The sequence below is a fragment of the Phocoena phocoena genome, chromosome 10 (genome assembly GCF_963924675.1).
Source record: "Phocoena phocoena chromosome 10, mPhoPho1.1, whole genome shotgun sequence".
Classification (NCBI taxonomy): Eukaryota; Metazoa; Chordata; class Mammalia; order Artiodactyla; family Phocoenidae; genus Phocoena; species Phocoena phocoena.
Genome location: NC_089228.1, coordinates 98,322,092 through 98,341,837, shown reverse-complemented (window position 1 = coordinate 98,341,837; position 19,746 = coordinate 98,322,092). Strand labels below are relative to the sequence as shown.

At 39.7% G+C, this 19,746-nt stretch overlaps 1 protein-coding gene across 1 annotated transcript in view; it reads right to left on the bottom strand.

The window, feature by feature from the left end:
- The window catches only part of LOC136129709 (uncharacterized), a gene marked incomplete at its 5' end in the record, with an annotated part of 268,536 nt that overhangs the window by 127,711 nt on the left and 121,079 nt on the right, over positions 1-19,746 (bottom strand). Inside the window, one exon of the mRNA XM_065886016.1 lies at positions 17,609-17,779. Coding sequence (XP_065742088.1) covers positions 17,609-17,779 — 171 coding nt within the window. The remainder of the gene's footprint in view (positions 1-17,608; positions 17,780-19,746) is intronic.

Sequence of the window (19,746 nt, the reverse complement as noted above, 5' to 3'; positions counted from 1 at the left end):
ATAAGAAGATAGGGGCTCTCATTAAGCTTGCGAGTACATCATTGGAAAGCTTGCCGGTTCAAATGCAGCAAAAATGTAGCATCAAGGTAGAGATGAAAATTCATGTCTCCAGAGCTGCTGTGTCCACACAACTACCTTAATGTGTCCCAGATTTGAACCCATCATTGATGTGCCCCTCAGTTACTGGACTTATTCCACTAGTGCCACCAAAGTGCCACTCTCCAAATCAAATGATGGCATCAAATCTCCACCAGCAAGCCTTGGAGGGTATCCAGCATTCAGAGGCTGAGGCCAATCTAATCAAAAGGCAGTACTTTGGGGAAAGGGTTTGTCAACAGAATGGACAGAAAGCCAGTTCTACAAATTTTTATGATAATCTGCAAAGGGGAAAAGGACAGAGAGTCCTAGAACAAAATACAGCAACTCCAAAAAACACTTACTGAGCAATCATTCTTCTCAGTGGTACGGGGCATAAAAACATGACGATGTACAGCATTTGCCTTCAAGGAAATTGCAGTATAGGAAAGGATGTCTATGGAAGGTATAGAGCATTTAAAAACTCTGAGATTCAGAAACCTAGGTGAGAATCTCAGCTCTGACTCTGACTTGCTTACGTCACAAGGCAAAGTATTTAAATGTACACGCTTCAGCTTCCCCATCAATGTAATAAACAAAAGACATACTCTTTAGTACATAGAAAAGAGAAAACTGGTATGCTACGTGGATTAAAAATAAAACTGGGTTAAGTGGACTCCAGTTGGATTGCCATCTATTTCAAACTCTTTGTCTTATTATTTGCTTTAACTATTGAGGAGCAAATTTCAAATTAATATATTTGGGAAGAGAGAGAAATGGGGGGAAGAGAGAGAAATGGGGCAAAGAGAGAGAGAGAGAAAAAGACAGAGAGAGAGAAAGAGAGAGAGAGAAACAGGTCAGAAATCAAATTAAAAATAAGAATAAAAGTCTCTATTCCCAAATCCATAAACTGAATTACCTAGAGGAGAATTCTGAGGCCTGATGAATCCCCAAACAACTTTAATTTAAAATATCCTGAGAACTGCTGTTCTTAAGTTATTCCCTTGATTCCAATCTGCTATCAGCCAGAATCAGAAAGGTACCCGAGATAAGAATAAATTTAAGATTTAGTATTATTGAGCTCGATTCTCCGGTTCTAGATCCACAGAGTGCAACAAATGTCTCTCCCAAAGTGGTACAAAGAAAAAACGAAAAAAGAAATTCCTCCACCCTTGCTCTTGTAGGAGAGCCCACACTTCTAAAAGCCTCAGCGTAATTCATGGCTTTCCTCCTCGCCAGGTTCACGCCACATGGCTCACTGGCCATGTCAAGGGTCTGTGCTTGTTGTCTGGAGCTAATGCCTGCTAAACAGTTCTAACATACTACCTGCTAGATTGAGGGATTTTATTAAAGCACTCACCTTTATTTCCATTTGTAGTTTGAAGCAGCACGGCATGGTGATCAGGTTTGGAGTTCATCCCGCCTGGGTATGAATCCCAGCTTCACTACTTATCAGATGTGTGACTGTGACAATATTAACTGACCTATCCCTGCCTCAGTTTCCTCTTCTGTAAAATGGGGACAATAATATTACTGACATCATAGGGTTGTTGAGGGATTGAGAAACGATACACACAAAGCAGTTAGAATAGTACCCATATAGAAGGGACATTGCATAAATGTTAGTTATTTATTACTGACATCAATGAGGAGGCATGAAAAATATTCTTCTTCTTTTTTTTTTAATCCTTCATTCTGTTTGGTGCCTAGTATGCAGGCTTGAATGGAGCTTCTGGAAGTCAGGGGAGAGAATATCACAATAATTTAGCCATCACAAAAAGGAATGAAGAAAGGGCATGTTTGCCAGAGATGTTACAAGGAAAGAATAGGGAGAGCTTAGGAACTGATCTGATGACAGGGTCAGGGTGGGGCAGTTACCATCTCAATTCAAAACAGTGTGTGAAGGAGGATGATAGTTTAATGACAGATTTAAGAGCATTATTTTTATTTGGGGAATGCGTTGATGGCAGGATATCCTCTCATTACAGTCAAACAGGAAAGTTAATGCCACCACCAAATTCATGTGCACTGATGTATTTATAGAATTTTATAGACTGTCATCAAATAACGGAAAAATATAAAGCAGCACACGTATCAGTTTCTGTCTACGTGAAAGAAGTACGCTAAAAATTGTTTTAAAATTAGTGCTAGATTTGTAATGGGCTTGGAAGACCCAGTTCTCCTGTCCCAATTTCCAGCCCATAGTCTGTCCAGGGAAGTGAGAAAGATGTCCTACCTAAGAATGTTCCTGAGTATCAGGTAAACAAAAGCAGTAACGTCACATCTGGGTTTTGATACAGCTACAAAGCGGACATCGGTGTGTGGCTGGCCCTCTGATCGATTTGGGAGATCCTGGACTTAAATTGAAAAGGAGAAGATGAAGAGTCTCTGGGACCTGCTACTGTCAGGCTCAGTACTGCTAACTACTAGCACCCCTGAGGGCAGGGAATAAGTGAAGATGATACTGTAGTTAGGAAAATGATTTTTTTCCTTAATATGGACACAGACGGAGTTGTTCGGAGAATTTTGAGTGGTCTTTGCAATGAATGGGATGTGTGCATGTAATGTGTTCTGCATGTGTGTTAGAAGACAATTACTGGCTAAATATCAGGAACAAAAAGAAACAAACCTGCACCTCAAGCTGACAGAGTCTGAGGAGAGGAAGGCATTTGGAAGGGTCAAAGGTTCCCCTGGACTCTCCCAGTACCATCTTTGGGAAACTTCCTGCTGAGGCCTATGGGGCCTATAAGATAGCCCAGTGGACACAGGAGACTGATCAGAGGGTAAAACCCTTACATAAAGAGCAGGGTTTTCACAAAGGAGAGTGGAAATGGATACTATAAATGTTGATGATGAAAACTTTCTCAGAAAGAAGGAGGAAGGGCAGATCTTATGACTAAGGTCAAAGGAAGTGAGGAACATGCATGTAGGAATATCCTGGAAATGGCTTAATTTAAAAGTAGGTTCTTTTCCCTTGAACTCTGAGAGCACTTATATTTAGCATTAAAATTTGAATTGATTCTCCTGTATTGTATTCTCTTCAAATACCCCAACCTTTCGGTGAATCAATTATAAGCCTCTATGATTGTATTACGGGAAATTGATGAAAGGCCAGTGAAGAGAAGAGGGGTGTGGCCTGACCCACTTCACTCATGCACGGAGGCCAGCAAAGTAGTTGTTCAACCTAGGAAGATAGTGATCCCAAAGGGCCAGGTGGTGATGGGCAGCAGAGTGAACGGAACCCAAGAGGAGCTGGGAAACTCCCATAGAAAACAAGATTGTCTCAGAAAAGTACCTCCATAGATGACAACTCAGGAACAGAAGTGAGATGACTGTCTTTTTTCCAAAACATACAAGAGGGAGGTGGCCTTTGAATATATATGTTAGATGGAAAAGTAGAGACGCTAACAGTTGATTAATGTAAGAACGTGACTATCATATATATCCATTATTTCCCTCTTACAGCAACGTACACTTGAAAACTCTTGAATAATACATTCTGAGGCCTTTGGGATTTTTTTTTCCAACTTAAAAATGCTTCTACAGCAAACTATACCACTTCCACATTTGTAATGTGGGTATTATATTAACAACTTCATCCTGATGTTTTGAGGTTTAAATAAGATCATGGACTAGGTAAAGATATAGCAGCTTGGGCTCACTCATCACTAGTTAAGAGACTCACTCCCGTACTTCAGTCCTGTCACAAGCCATTTCCAAACAGTTTCTCAAGAAAATTGTACATTTCTAGGGAATGCAGACCTTTAGAGTTGACCATTGGATTGATTAATGTAGACTAACTCATGCTATGGTAGCAACTCCCACATCTCAATGACTTAATACAACAAAAGTTTATTCCTTATTCATGAAAAGTTTGCTGCAGGGCAGATGTTCTTTCTTCCATATGAGAATTCTGTGATCCAAGCTGCTTTGATCTGTTCATCTTGCCATCTCCACACAAGGCCTCCTCCATAACCACCATGCAAGAGAAGGAAGAGAGCAGGTCTCACCCTAGCAATTAAATGCTTTGCACAAGCGGACATGCATCCATTTTGTTCCTAACTGGTTGACCATATGAGTTCAAATGAATTTGCTCACCTGCAAAGGGACTAAAGAATGCAGTCTTCTGTGTGTCTGGAAGGAGAGAACTAGATATCTAGGAGCAAGGTAATATCTACCACATCCATAAATAAACTAAACTATTATTTTCTTTTAGTCCTTAAATGAAAATAGTATACTTTTCTTGTTCTTTGGGCTCCTAAGAGATGGAAGCTACATGTGTACCCATCCTTGAGTTCTTCCAAAGCATCTATGTAGAGCTCTGTTTACTTACCAGTAAGTTTCTCATTACTATAGAGGGGTGATTGGATAAGAAAATGGTGAGGGATATTGAAATTGAGATAATCTGATAACTAATTGATCTAGGTGATATCTAACAAATCTTAAAATCCTGAGATAAATGCAAAGATAGATAGATAGATTGATTGATTGATAGGAGATAAATAGAGGAATAAATAGATTGGCTTTTGACTTGGGATTTTAATGAATTAAACTGGTACTAATAGTTTAAAAAACAGGGATGTGGATTTTAACTCAATATTAGTAAAAACTTTTGAACTGTCAAAATGTCCAAAATGAGTTGGGTAGCCTTGAAATATAGTAAGTGGTCCTTCCCTGAAACTGTCAGCTTAGATTTTATGACAACTCAGCAAGAAGCTGTTAAGAAGTATCAACTTTTAGGTAGAGAGGAATATAGTAGAAACGAGGGGTGGAGAGATGGAGCTTAGTATTAGGAGTCCTTGTAGTATATTCCTGCAAAATCCCTGGAAAATGTCATACAAAGAGAATACTTAAAAACTAAAGGTCTTAAAATATTAAATGGCCTGGTTATTGTTATGTTCCATGTTATGTAAGAATTCAGTTCTTAAGCTAGAAACAAACTTAAGATAAATATACATTTGTCTCTTTAAGGTAGGATTAGACCATAATTGACGTCAATCGTTTTCCTTCCTAGGAATTTTCTACTTTGAATCTTTTCAACAAGACGTAATACGTTAACAGGTCACTGATGCATATTTTAAAAAAAAATTATATACCATCAGCACATTTAAGAACATTAAATTCTTGTTTGTCTTTGGAGAGGTGAGTACAACACCCATGTGTTGAGAATGCCAACTGAATTAATGATTCTCAAATTATATAAGCTATTGCCATATTACAATTTGAGTAAGAGAAAATTCAAAGCAGTTTAGGTAACATAAAATACTGAATAATCATGAAAATTAGTGGATTGTGAAATGAATGACCACTCACCGTCACTGATGAAGCTGGCCCAAGACTCTCCAACTTATTAAAGAAGGCATAAAGTATATGAGAGTGAAAGAAGTTACAATGTCTGAAGCTCAAAATACACCCACTCGATTGTTTTCTTGATGCTGTTTGCAAACTATTACAACAGAACATTATCTATTTCACTGGTCATTTGTGTTTTTGCATCAGATAAATCCCTACATTGCTTCCTGCCCAGTCTTGCCCTTTCATCATTTAAATCGTACAGCTTGAATCTGGACTGACTCATAATCTGAAACTCTTGGCTATTTAACTCATCACTGATGTCGTATTAGGTTTCCAGACAGTTGGCTAAGTTCATTCTACTCCCCTCATTCTCCACCACTCCAACTGAATCGTGTGGTACCCACGGGGAAGAACACCCTGCACCATACTGCACCCATTTTCCAAACGGTACTGAACTAAAAAGCAACTAGTCACACACTATGCTTTGGTGGATCCCAGACAGTATGAAAGGATTCCAATACTGTGTGTCCAGAACCTAGGACACCATGTAAACTTGATAAATACTGAATAAGCTATGACCATCAGAATGTTCATCCAACAGTAGTGAACAATAAGTGCATTTAATTATCTCGTGTAAAATAAACCTTGAGACGGGTAGAAGGAGGTCGTAAGCAATAGTTCGACATAACAGGGCGCTGGGTTGGTCTCTCTCCCGTTTTCTTCTTCATGTAGGTGCTTCCAGAGTCACATCCATACAACAAAGGCCCAAATGGGAAGGGATAAGAGAGTGACAAAGAAGCATTTCCTTCTTGCTTGTTTCCCTTTTAAGAGGAAGAAAGCCCAAGCTGCTGTCTTCTTATATCTCATTGGCCAGAACTGGGTCCACGATCACCCATAGTGCATGACAGACTGGGAAAGTGTCTACCATTTTCCATCACTGGAGGCAGCATCACTGATTAGAAATATAGAGAAGAAGGATGGCTGCTGGAGTGCCCAGCACAACACATAACTCTGTTTTTATAAGTAGGAGAAGTCACGAGGGTCAAAGACTTCAATTCCCCTGTGATGTCAGTGGTAAGAAAATTTGCACTCTTATTTTACTTACACAGACATGGATGAGGAAAAAGGTGATACGACGTAGGACTTATCATGGGACCAATGACTTTCTTCTAGCCAACAGGACATGACAAAAGTGAAGGGGTATTGCAGAAATAATTAGATCTCAAATAATGGATTTGGAGTTAATCAAATCTTGTTTATCCTAGGAGGTCCTGACTTAATCAGGTAGAAGCTTCAGGGGACCTCCCAGAGGTGACAGACTCCCCAGGTGGGCTTTGTGAAGTAACAGTCATGGTAAAGGAGCCGCACTGCATGGAACTGTGGGTGACCTCCAGGCAATAGGCAGGGCCTCCATCATATAGCCGCAGGAAATAAATGTTACTAAGAACCCGAATGAGCTGAAGGGAATTCTTCCCCTGTTAAGCCTCCAGATAAAAACGCAGCCCTGCCAACACCTTGATTGTAGCTTTGTAAGATCCTGGGCAGAGGGCCAGCTAAGCTGTGCCCAGACTCCCTGACTCATGGAAATCATGAGACTAAAAAATGTGTATCATTTTAAGCTGCTAAGTGTGTATAATTTGTTATGCAGCGATAGAAAAGTAACACATTATATTTATTCCTCTGGTATCTCTTTTCTACCATTAACATCTGATTTTCCCCCTGCAGTCTTTTATTTATTTGTTTGTTTGTTTGTTTGTTTAGGGGAAAGGCTTCTTTTATTTATTTTTTTCTTTTATACTTTTTTCTCCCAGTTTTATTGAGATATAATTGACATATGGCACTGTATGCAGGTCTTTTATTTACTAGAAAATACTTTGTTTCTCAAAAATAAACAGGTCATTATTTTCATAGTTAAAATATAGGCTGGGGCTTCCCTGGTGGCACAGTGGTTGAGAGTCTGCCTGCCGATGCAGGGGACATGGGTTCGTGCCCCGGTCCGGGAAGAACCCACATGCCGCGGAGCAGCTGGGCCAGTGAGCCATGGCCACTGAGCCTGCGCATCCGGAGCCTGTGCTCCGCAACGGGAGAGGACACGACAGTGAGAGGCCCGCATACCGCAAAAACAAACAAACAAAAAAACATAGGCTGGAAAGCAGATCATTGTGGAGGGTAGTAGAGAGGAGGGAAGCCTCCTTCAGTAATAATAGCTAACATTTATTGAGCATTTACTATGTGCTATGAGCATTTACACTGTTCCATTTATTTTTAACATACAGATATGAATTCACTAAAATAAGGCAAGTACTACTAGCCCCATTTTAAAGACTTTTTTTTTTTTTTACAGAAACTGCGGTACAAAGAATTTGAGAAACTTGTCTAAGTTTACTCAACTAGTAATTCCTAAAGCTAATTTGTTTGGATTTAGGTATTACAGCCCCAGAGCCTATATACTTAGCCACTAAGATGTATTCCTTCTTAGTAGGATTAGATGGTCGTGCTTTAGCCATACCTAATAAGATAGAGACATCAGCCAATAACAACCTAATTGCATGTGGATCCTTGATAAATTACTGTCAGGAATATTCCTCCATAGGGATTTGCTCTGATGTGCCATTCTAGAGCTGACTTGGTTAGCATCCCTCCTCCATGGCATCTTTTCTTCACTCACATCCATCCAACTCTGTGGAATATGCCAGTAATACTTTAAAATTTTATTTTTTAAAAGCCACTAAATGCACACACTAAAGTCTCCTTATGACTCTGAGGCCAGCCAGGTAGGTGATATGCTATAGTGGAAAGAGAACTGGAAAGGAACACAGATGAACTAGTTGAGTGTCGGAAAATAAGTCACCTAATTTCTCTGGACTTTGGTTAGATGATGTGTAAAATGGGGTTAGGAACATCTATCACCAGGGTATTGTGAATACCAAATGGAAAAAGAAAAGGTATGGGAATGAAATTAAGAGATTTAAAACTGTAAAATTCTGCAGAAGTGCGTGTTGTTAGACTATTGTCAGAAGAGTGAGCACACAAGATTATTTTTTCTGTGTTGTGCGGAATAATTCTGAAGGGGTAAACATTGGAGACGCCTAAGAAAGCTTCTTAGCATAAGAGTTTTATATTTAAAATACTGTATGCTAAGACATATATATGGAATCTAAAAAAGAAAAAAAATGGTTCTGAAGAACCTAGGGGCAGGACAGGAATAAAGATGTAGACGTAGAGAATGGACTTGAGGACATGGGGAGGGGGAAGGGTAAGCTGGGAAGAAGTGAGAGAGTGGCATTGACATATATACACTACCAAATGTAAGATAGATAGATGGTGGGAAGCAGCCGCATAGCACAGGGAGATCAGCTCGGTGCTTTGTGACCACCTAGAGGGGTGGGATAGGGAGGGTGGGAAGGAGACACAAGAGGGAGGAGATATGGGGATATATGTATATGTATAGCTGATTCACTTTGTTATAAAGCAGAAACTAACACAACAATGGAAAGCAATTATACTCCAGTAAAGATATTTAAAAAAAAATCACTTGATAAATAAAGAAATAATACTACTCTCCTACCAAGATGAGAAACATTTTATTCTGGTCATAGTGCGGATACAATATTGCAGTAGGTATTTGGGGTTGGTTCTTTGGGACAACTCTCCCATTTCTCTCAACCGTTAGGTCTCAGGACATATTTAAATGGTGAAAAGAAAAATTATATTGTGAGGTGATTGTAACCATTCTTTTATTTGCTGAGATCACATGTGTATGTCTATTTAACCCTTAGGAAGGGAGCATACACTGAAGGGATCATGGGTGGGTCATGAGAGCCTTTTCCAAAAGGCAACATTTATTTTCAAGTGTTTAGATTGCCGAGACAAGGATTTCTCTCCAACGTACAATTCATCATCCTTCTTACTCACTGTAAAATCAATCTGTTCTGTTTGTGTGACATAAACAACAAGTCATTTCTCAGGAATGAGGCAGACCATATGTGAAGGTGTTTTGGAAAAGCACAATAGGGAATACGCCAAAGTAGCACCTGCATTTTATTTCAATGTCGAATCACATGTGAGTTATAAAAAGGAGAGTGTATCACTTTTGTTAAAGAATAACTTTCCTGTTAGTTAACTCATACCTTCCCTAAGCAACAAATGTAGGTCAGCCACATAAATGCCTGGCCTAGAACACAAAAAAGATGTCATTCTGTGTGGCCAGCAACACGCGCAGTTAGCAAACATCTTGGCATGAGCCCTCTACTCACCCCTTTGGCAGGAGGAAATTTACATTAATCCATTATATGCATTTTCCTAAGAATCAGCAGTTTCTCCTCAATGTATTAATAAATATCAAAGCAGCTTGCAATTGATAGAGACAGGAAACTATTAAACAACTAGCAGAGCTCTAGGAAGAATTTATTTCTTTTATAATTGGGACTGGATTGAGATTGAAAGGAAGTGGGTTCTAATCCCATTTCCATTCCTTATTAGCTGACTGACCTAAGGCCAGTCACTTAACGGCTACTGGTCTCAGGTTTATACTGGTATAAACCAACGGGGCTGAACTAAATCTTCCCCAAGATCCCTTCCTGCTCTAAGTGTGTGATTCTTTGGTCGCTTACCCACCCAGTCGTATTTGAGTGTTAATGGAAAGATTCTGAGATTGTCTTGTTATGGAACCCTCTCCCCAGTTACAAGTTAGGTACCTCTGAAAACTATGTTGACTTCTTTAAACTACCAGAGTGATATCCACTGCCTAGAGGCAGTCATTGGCACTATTTCCAGAGGAACTTAACACATAATCTGGCTGACTCCATGGGAGAAATCACTGTGCAGGGATGAAGGGAATGCATTAGGAAGCAGGGAACCCAATTCACTCCACAGGCAGTGAGGTGCTATGGCTCTGCCTACACAAGCAAATGAGTGCTTATTTATGTAATTAACTGAGTGGACATTGTAAACTTTCTCCCTGAAGTCTTTCCTCTCATAGGAAAATAAAATAAAATAAAAGTTTCCCGGTGGACAATATATTTTTTGACCTGAAATACATGTTCTTAGGTATGCATATAATTTTATCCATCATTAATGTGAACTTGAGGTAGCCTCTAGGACACACTTTTTTTTTTTTTTAACATCTTTATTGGGGTATAATTGCTTTACAATGGTGTGTTAGTTTCTGCTTTATAACAAAGTGAATCAGTTATACATATACATATGTTCCCATATGTCTTCCCTCTTGCGTCTCCCTCCCTCCCACCCTCCCTATCCCACCCCTCCAGGCGGTCACAAAGCACCGAGCCGATATCCCTGTGCTATGCGGTTGCTTCCCACTAGCTATCTACCTTACGTTTGGTAGTGTATATATATGTCCATGCCTCTCTCTCGCCCTGTCACAGCTCACCCTTCCCCCTCCCCATATCCTCAAGTCTGTTCTCCAGTAGGTCTGTGTCTTTATTCCTGTCTTACCCCTAGGTTCTTCATTAGGACACACTTTTATTAGTTTGACTAGAACAGAATATGCGTCACCTACAAAGCATCAGTGAGACTCTTACATCTACTGGTTTCAAATAGGTTATAAATGCTAAATATTAACAAGAGGTGGTAGAGGGAGTAGGGATGGTAAATTGGTGGCCGTGGCCACAGAGAATATCAAACTTAAATCATTCCAGCTTAAAACCTTAGAGAGAAGATAGAATTTCTATTGCCAAGTAACAAAATATAAAATCCTGCGAAAGTGCTTTCGTGGCCTAGTTCAGGTCATGTGCCCATCCCTTAATCAATCATAGTTGTCCTAGGAACATAATACACATCACAGCTCAAGCCCTTGGACTATGTAGGTATGTGTATGTGTGTGAGGGGGGAGGGTCTGCAATCATAAAAGAGGGTGAGTGAAGGAACCTGGGAAGAAACATGCTGAACAGGTGGAAACAGTAGCCACCACAGACAAACTGGCCTAGAAAATCTACAGTCATTTTGTCCCATTGGTCTTTTCTCCAGAACTTCTTCTGGAAATGCCAAAATTCTTAATTTACCCTTATTTTTTATGTATTAATTCAATAAATATTTATTAAGTGCTTGTAATTTATCAATCGTGAGTAGGCCATGAAGAACACGACAGACTTAATCTCTATCCCTGTGAAACTTATTAAACTTGCTGTCTAGTCGGGGAGGGGACTTACTGAACACCTAATTACCACATGCTGAGTGGCATGAAGATGTGCAGGGAGTAACAGACAGAGCCAACCAGCAAAGGGGTAATGATGGAAATAAACCAGCTAGTACAAAAGTATCAAGGGATACCTTGGATATCTCATGTTATCTAAAATATGAGAAGAAGGGGACTTCCCTGGTGGCCCAGTGGTTAAGACGTCACCTTCCAGTGCAGGGGGTGCAGGTTTGATCTCTGGTCAGGGATCTAAGATCCCACATGCCTTGGGGCCAAAAAAACCAAAAACAAAACAAGCAATATTGTAACAAATTCAGTAAAGACTTTAAAAATGGTCCACATCAAAAGAAAGATCTTAAAAAGAAAATAAAATATAAAATAAAATATGAAGAGAAGAGTCATCCTCTCACAACGGCATATATCCCAAAGAGAAAACATAAACATCCTGCAAGGGCAGGCTTTGAGGCCCAGAAAAGATGGCTGTGATGCAAACCCCACCAGAAACAGTCCAGAAGACTTTCATCTGTGATCACCTGACACTACGGGCAGCAGGCCCACTGGGGTGAGATGTGCTGGAATGGTGTTCTCTTTTACACACTCAGAGGCAACTTAGTTGGTTATCTTTCTGGCTGAGAAAATCTAACAGTCTTAAAATTATGTTTTGGAAGCTTTTAAAAAAATGATTGGCAGCTACAAACAATGTAAACTTGCATCTGACTAGCTAAAGGTCTTATACATCAAAAAAACGAATGGAAGCTGTGATTTACTGAAACCTTAACAATCTACCAAGTTTACCAACATCAGCATGTTTAAACGAGGCATGGTAGGGGGGTTGGGGGAAGAGGAAAGGGTAGACCATATAAGACAAAAAAGAAAATACCTACACTTAAACTTACTGCACTAGAGCAGCAGAAACTTCCCACACGATATCATATATATCTTTGCAGCTGGGTAGGAGAGTATTCTGTGTTAAATGAATTTTATGGGGATTTGGAGAGGATTTAGGTAAAGGCTGCCCCAATAAATGATTTACCAGATCTAATAAAACATCAAGGAAATTGTTCAGATTGTATCTCAGACCATTTAAAACACAGGTTTATAGAGGTCTCAGCAGCCCCCATATCCTCAACCCTGGTTTAAAAAGAAACGTTTAGAGTGGTTAATTATCCCATGTTACTTTTTGTTTTTTAATGATAGCAATTTCAAGAGAAGGGAGAGACTGGGAGTAAACAAACAGGTAGGACAACCAAGGAGGTTGGGAGAGAGACAAGCTGAGTGACCACTCAGTTATCCTTTTATTCATTCACCCAATAAATATTTACTGGTTGACTATTATAAACTAGGTATTTTAGAACTAGGGCCGGAGACCCAGGAGTGACCAGACAAGAAGGGTTTCTGCCTGCCTACAGCTTCTTTTCAGAGAGAGGAAGCAGAAACATGGAAATAAGTGGAACAAATATAAATATTAACTTATATTGTGGTAAGTACTTTAAAGGAGACAAACAAGGTGATGAGAAAGTAAATAACCAGAGAGGGGCAGGTACTACTTTATATAGGATTGTGAGGAAAGGCTTCCCTAGGAGGTAAAATCTAAGCCTTCCATCCTACTAAGAACTGAGAGAACATTCCAGATGAAGGAGGCATCAAGTACAAAGGTTCTGATGTGTTAAAGACCGTGGTGTGTTTGAAGAACAGAAAGGAAAGCAGACGTGTCATCCTCAGGTGACAAATGCCCTCCATTTTAACCTTTGGAAAAGACATTTTCTTCAAAATTTATTATTATTAATGTTAATATTAGCTGCCTTTATTAAAAAACTAAATGTTCCAGTGACTATACAGGCTGTCTTATATATATTATCTCTCAGTTTTCACAAAAAACATAAAGTCCCACCATATAGCTATTTTTATTCCAATTTGATACAGGAGAAAACAGCCTCAGAGAGTTTAACTGATTCAATGTTACACGGCAGCAGCAAAAAGGGAATTCATGCCCAGGTCTATCCACAAAACCTACACTCTTTCATTGCTTTTTATTTGCTTGTGCACACAGAAATGAATGAAGCAGAATGTGATAGGCTATGTTTCCAAAGATGGCTACGCAATATCTCCCAGCCCAGATTGTTCTTTTGCATGTCACTTTCCCAATTTTGCATCAGGAGATGTAGTCTATTCTGCCCGTCTGGCCCTGTGATGTGTTGGGTTTTTTGTTTTGTTTTGTTTTGTTTTTTGCGGTATGCGGGCCTCTTACCGCTGTGGACTCTCCTGTTGTGGAGCACAGGCTCTAGACGCGCAGGCTCCGCTGCCATGGCTCACGGGCCCAGCCACTCCGCGGCATGTGGGATCTTCCCGGACCGGGGCATGAACCCGTGTCCCCTGCATCGGCAGGCGGACTCTCAACCACTGCGCCACCAGGAAAGCCCCTGTGATGTGTTTTGACCAATAGAATACAGTGGGAGTCACTGTGTAACTTTGAAGGCTTGACCTTAAGAGATCTGCAGTTCCCACCTTCTCTGCTTGGAAAGATGCTACTTGGAACCCAGGCAATAAGCTGAGAGGAAGCCCAAGCATCAAGGGAGAGAAGTGGAAAAATGAGAAGCTCAGCTGAGAGCAAGAAGTGAGGTTTCAGACGTACAGCCTCAATTAAGGAATCCAAGCCAGACGCCAGGTATTGGATCTGCCTCAGCTAAAGCCTCAGACACGGAACAGAGACGAGCTTCCCATGCTGTGTCCTGCTTAATCACGAGAGAACAATAGAGAAACACTGAGGTCAGGATAGAGGAAGGGTGAAAAATCTTTTTTGGTAAAGAGCTAGGAAGTAAATATTCTAAACTTTGTGGACTGTACTGTCCTTGCCCCAACTATTCAATTCTGCCATTATAGAGAAAAACAAAGATAATATGTAACCATAGGGGTGTGTCTGAGTTCCAATTAAACTTTATTTACAAAAACAGAGAGAGGGCAGAATCTGTCTTGGTGGTTATACTTGCCAGTCCCTCATCAAGACTTAGATAATGAGTTTACCTACTAAAGGAGCAATGCCTGAGAATTGCTTCTTAAAAGATCTATTGGAGGGGCTTCCCTGGTGGCGTAGTGGTTGAGAGTCTGCCTGCCGATGCAGGGGACACGGGTTCGTGCCCCGGTCCGGGAAGATCCCACATGCCGCGGAGCGGCTGGGCCCGTGAGCCATGGCCGCTGAGCCTGCGCATCCGGAGCCTGTGCTCCGCAACGGGAGAGGCTACAACAGTGAGAGGCCCACGTACCGCAAAAAAAAAAAAAAAGATCTATTGGAAACTGAAGCTCTGAGATCCTTGGAAACTCTGAAGCTTTTTAACTTTATGTGTAAAGTAAAAGTGACATTGTGAAGTTGCATACACTGGACTCTAAAAAGTCATCCCAACAGAGAGCTGAGTCATCAGAGAAAGCGTGGAGAGGCAACAGGGACAAACGTGGGAGCTGGGAGCCTGAGAGCTTCAGACAGGGACTGAGAATTTTGCACATGGTTCAACAGAAGCTCCAGCTCTCCTATCTGCACACCATACTGAGCACTTGGTACTTCTGCTCTGGAAGTTATTTTATTGAATTAATGTACTTGTCACCCTCCCCATAGAGACCATCACAAACAAGAGTTTCTTAAGGACAGGGAGCTTGTCTTTTTATTATTTGAAAGTTGCATTTCTTATCTACTTTTTTTTTCCTGGAAGAGGCATGCATATTTCTTGTTTCCTGGGCTTTTTGACTTCCCTTCCTGCCTGATGTTTCTTCCTTTTTTTTTTTTTTTAAACATCTTTATTGGAGTATAATTGCTTTACAATGGTGTGTTAGTTTCTGCCGTATCACAAAGTGAATCAGCTATACATATACGTATATTCCCACTTCTCCTCCCTCTTGCATCTCCCTGTTTTTTTTTTTTTTTACATCTTTATTGGAGTATAATTGCTTTACAATGGTGTGTTAGTTTCTGCTTTATAACAAAGTGAATCAGTTATACATATACATATGTTCCCATATCTCTTCCCTCCTGCGTCTCCCTCCCTCTCACCCTCCCTATCCCACCCCTCCAGGCAGTCACAAAGCACCCAGCTGATCTCCCTGTGCTATGCAGCTGCTTCCCACCAGCCATCCACTCCACGCTTGGTAGTGTATATATGTCCATGCCTCTCTCTCGCTTTGTCACAGCTTACCCTTCCCCCTCCCCATATCCTCAAGTCCATTCTCTAGTAGGTCTCTGTCTTTATTCCTGTCTTACTCCTAGGTTCTTCATGACATTTTTTTTCTTAAATTCCATATATGTGTGTTAGCATACGGTGTTTGTCTTTCTCTTTCTGACTTACTTCACTCTGTATGACAGACTCTAGGTCTATCCACCTCATTGCAAATAGCTCAACTTCGTTTCCCTTTATGGCCGAGTAATATTCCATTGTATATATGTGCCACATCTTCTTTATCCACAATGGAACAGGATAGAAAGCCCAAAGATAAACCCACGCACATATGGTCACCTTATCTTTCATAAACGAGGCAGGAATGTACAGTGGAGAAAGGACAGCCTCTTCAATAAGTGGTGCTGGGAAAACTGGACAGGTACATGTAAAAGTGTGAGATTAGATCACTTCCTAACACCATACACAAAAATAAGCTCAAAATGGATTAAAGACCTAAATGTAAGGCCAGAAACTATCAAACTCTTAGAGGAAAACATAGGAAGAACACTCTATGACATAAATCACAGCAAGATCCTTTCTGACCCACGTCCTAGAGAAATGGAAATAAAAACAAAAATAAACAAATGGGACCTAATGAAACTTCAAAGCTTTTGCACAGCAAAGGAAACCATAAACAAGACCAAAAGACAACCCTCAGAATGGGAGAAAATATTTGCAAATGAAGCAACTCACAAAGGATTAATCTCCAAAATTTATAAGCAGCTCATGCAGCTCAATAACAAAAAAACAAACAACCCAATCCAAAACTGGGCAGAAGACCTAAATAGACATTTCTCCAAAGAAGATATACAGACTGCCAACAAACACATGAAAGGATGCTCAACATCATTAATCATTAGAGAAATGCAAATCTCCCTGTTTCTTAAGCACAAGCCTGCATCTCTTGATCAAGAGAACAACTCATTGGTTAACCTGAAGACCGTACTTCAGCTGCTTCAGGAAAGCACTGGTGAAATTATTGAGACTTTTGCATTTAAGTGAAAACCAGTAGGACTTATAAAAATGTGACTCTGGATAAAGGAAATTTGAGCTGCTACCATTCCTCCTGATAATAGTTCCAGGATGGAAGAGTAAGAGAAAAATCTTCAGGAACCAAATCATATGGCAGATAAATTCCCAGGGGGAAAACCATTCAGAACATGGATCTTGAAGAGCAGAGAGGCCGTGGTTTGGAGGAGACGACTTTGACAGGCTACTCCATTTCTTCCTGTTTCCTAGGTTACTCCACGTGTCACAGAGCCACTTACTGTGGTTCCTTCCCTCATCCTTGATGAATCCCACCACTGAAAAATCCTGTAATCGTTACCTCTGAGAAGCTCCACTGCTCACTTTTCTATGTATTTTTTCATGTTTGTTATACGTACGCTTGCATAGACAGATACACCTGTATACACATCGCCAGGAAGAGAGAGCAGTAACTATGATCTGCTTAGATCTTAAGTGAACTAAGGTTTGGAATGTGTATCAGCCCCAGCCATCCTCCCACCTCCATCTCTGGACACTGCCCACATCAAATTGTCAGTATTTCTCCACTGTAGTCTTCTCCCCAAGATTTGGCTCAAACTTTTTCTGAAAAATCCTTCGCCATTCTCAAGTGAATTCAAGCCATCGTGTTCTCCAGGTGTTTATGTGTGCATTTTTTTCTAAAGTGTTATCATATTACTCTGATGTTTATGCATAGATATATTTCATTGGACTATGAGCTTTCCCAAATCAGGGCACATATCACATAGCTTGTAATAAGCATGCGAGCAATATTTGTTGAATAAATGACTAATAAAAGAATAGAATGAGTGAAGACTTGTTGAATTTAATGGATTTAAATTTTTAAATAGAAAGACAGGATATAGTTACTCACCAAACTGAAAATCTGTGTTTCTCCAGTTCCTCCAAATAAGATGTATCCTGAGAATAATCTTCAATTTCTCCAGTTTTCCAAGCAGTTGATTTTTCCTTCACAGAATGAAATGAAATTAAATAAATGGGGGGAAACAGTATTTTAGCAGGGAGAGATAGAAAGTTTACCTGGCTTCAGTGACAATTTTCCCAGAATGACTTATGGAATCATTGGTCATACAGAAACATGGTTAGCCATGATTTTGCATTGAAATTATGGCTTTATATTCCAGATTCTCTTACTAAATTTTCATGTCTATATTGGCAGACTGTGACATGTTCATTTTCATATTATCTCACATGGAACAGATTCTATAACTGTTGTTAGAATGAAAACAACAACATCATAACCGTGGTTATGGTTTTTGTATTAAATCCAGACTATTGCAAGTAAAGAAGATGCAGCTTGAACTAGCTTTTAGCAGAAAGGAATTTGGAGAAAAGTTTGACCAGCCAGGCTACTGCGAAGGCAAGGAGTCAGCTGGATTTCTGGACTAGGGGAGCAAAGGAATCAAAGGCCACCAGGATTCCTTTCTACCCTACCTCTACTTTGTTTTAGCAGGCCGCTTCATGCTAGCATTGGTTCCAAAAACTCCTGAGTTCCACAGTCTCAATAACATCAATTTAAACTCAGGACCATACAATGTCTGTGGAGCTGATTTATGAGAACTTGAGAAAATCATGTAACCCAGGATGATGGTTCCAGAAAACAGATTGCCTCATTGGAGAAACTAAACCCTATAATTCAACCAAGGATTCTGAAGAGCCCGGCTTTGGAAGGAGTGGGGAGAGAGGGAGCATCTAACCTAGACAGACTCTTCCCTCTTCCACCAAAACAGTTAAACTTTTATCTGTTTATATATTGAAGTATCCCATACAATTTAATTACAAAATACTGCTGACAAAAACGCATTTGTAAACCACTAGCTACAGAAGAAGAAAGTTAGACATGACTGACACCTATAAGATAGTTGTGCTAATGTTCTTTCCTTTTCTTTAGACCCTTCTCAAGTGTTTTTGATCATAATTTGTAAGAGGCTCGTTACTTGAAATTCTTTGATATCAATTCATACCAGTTTTAGCACAAGTCTGTAGCTGAAATATTTTGCAATTGCAGAATGCTTTTGGGATGCACAGGTGGTAGTAACCAGGAAAACCCTGGAGTGAAGCTCAGGTGAAATAGATGTGTCATCAAATCTCTACAAGGCTCATTTCTTTTATTATAAAATTGATTGATTTGATCACCTTAAGAACAAAATTCATTTATGAGAGCCATCAATTGAAGGTACCTTTGGTTGTGGTCTTTTTTATCTTTCTCAGACTCTATAGCTCCTGTGCCAATAAAGGTACTTTTAATCAGACTATTTACTGTTGGTATTTTTAATTGCTCCATTCCTGAGTAAGTTAAAGTGTGTCAAAATTCTTTAAAATATATGAGAGCTCTGAATTGTCCCAACTAAACAAACATATTTGATTTGCACACCTTACCTGATTGCTAAAAATATGCTTTTGTAGGTATTTAAACTTTAAATTAGATGGCATTTATTTATGAGATGTTTAGATACTTTATTCAGTTTTACTAAATAGAAAGTTGAAACGGCTATCAAGAATTATACCAAGGATTTGGTTTACCCACCAAACCTCCTGATTTGTTAAAAAATAGGTGTTCTATGATATAGTATATTAAACTGCTTTCTATTTGGTTAATCGGTTAATATCTATCTTGATTGTTCAACTAAATTCATGGTAAAAATGGTATGTAGTATATATTTCCATGTATCTTTCACAACTCCTAACATGGTAATAAGCACATAGTAAATACTCAAGAATTAGTTATTAGAAGTCACTTCATTAAGTACTTATATTACAATGAGAATGGACTACCTCAAGTTGCTCAGTCACAAAGAAAAACACCTGTTAACTCTAAAAATAACAAAAGTTTTCTGAACCTTTGGATTTCCTTTAAAGAATGTTTAACTTAACGTGCTAAAAATTCCTTCCAATGGGTGTTTTGGAAGACATAAAGTCACAGACACTTGCTCATCTCCAAAGAAATGAACCCAAAGAGGAGCAAAAACCTAAAGAAAATAAGAGTTTTAA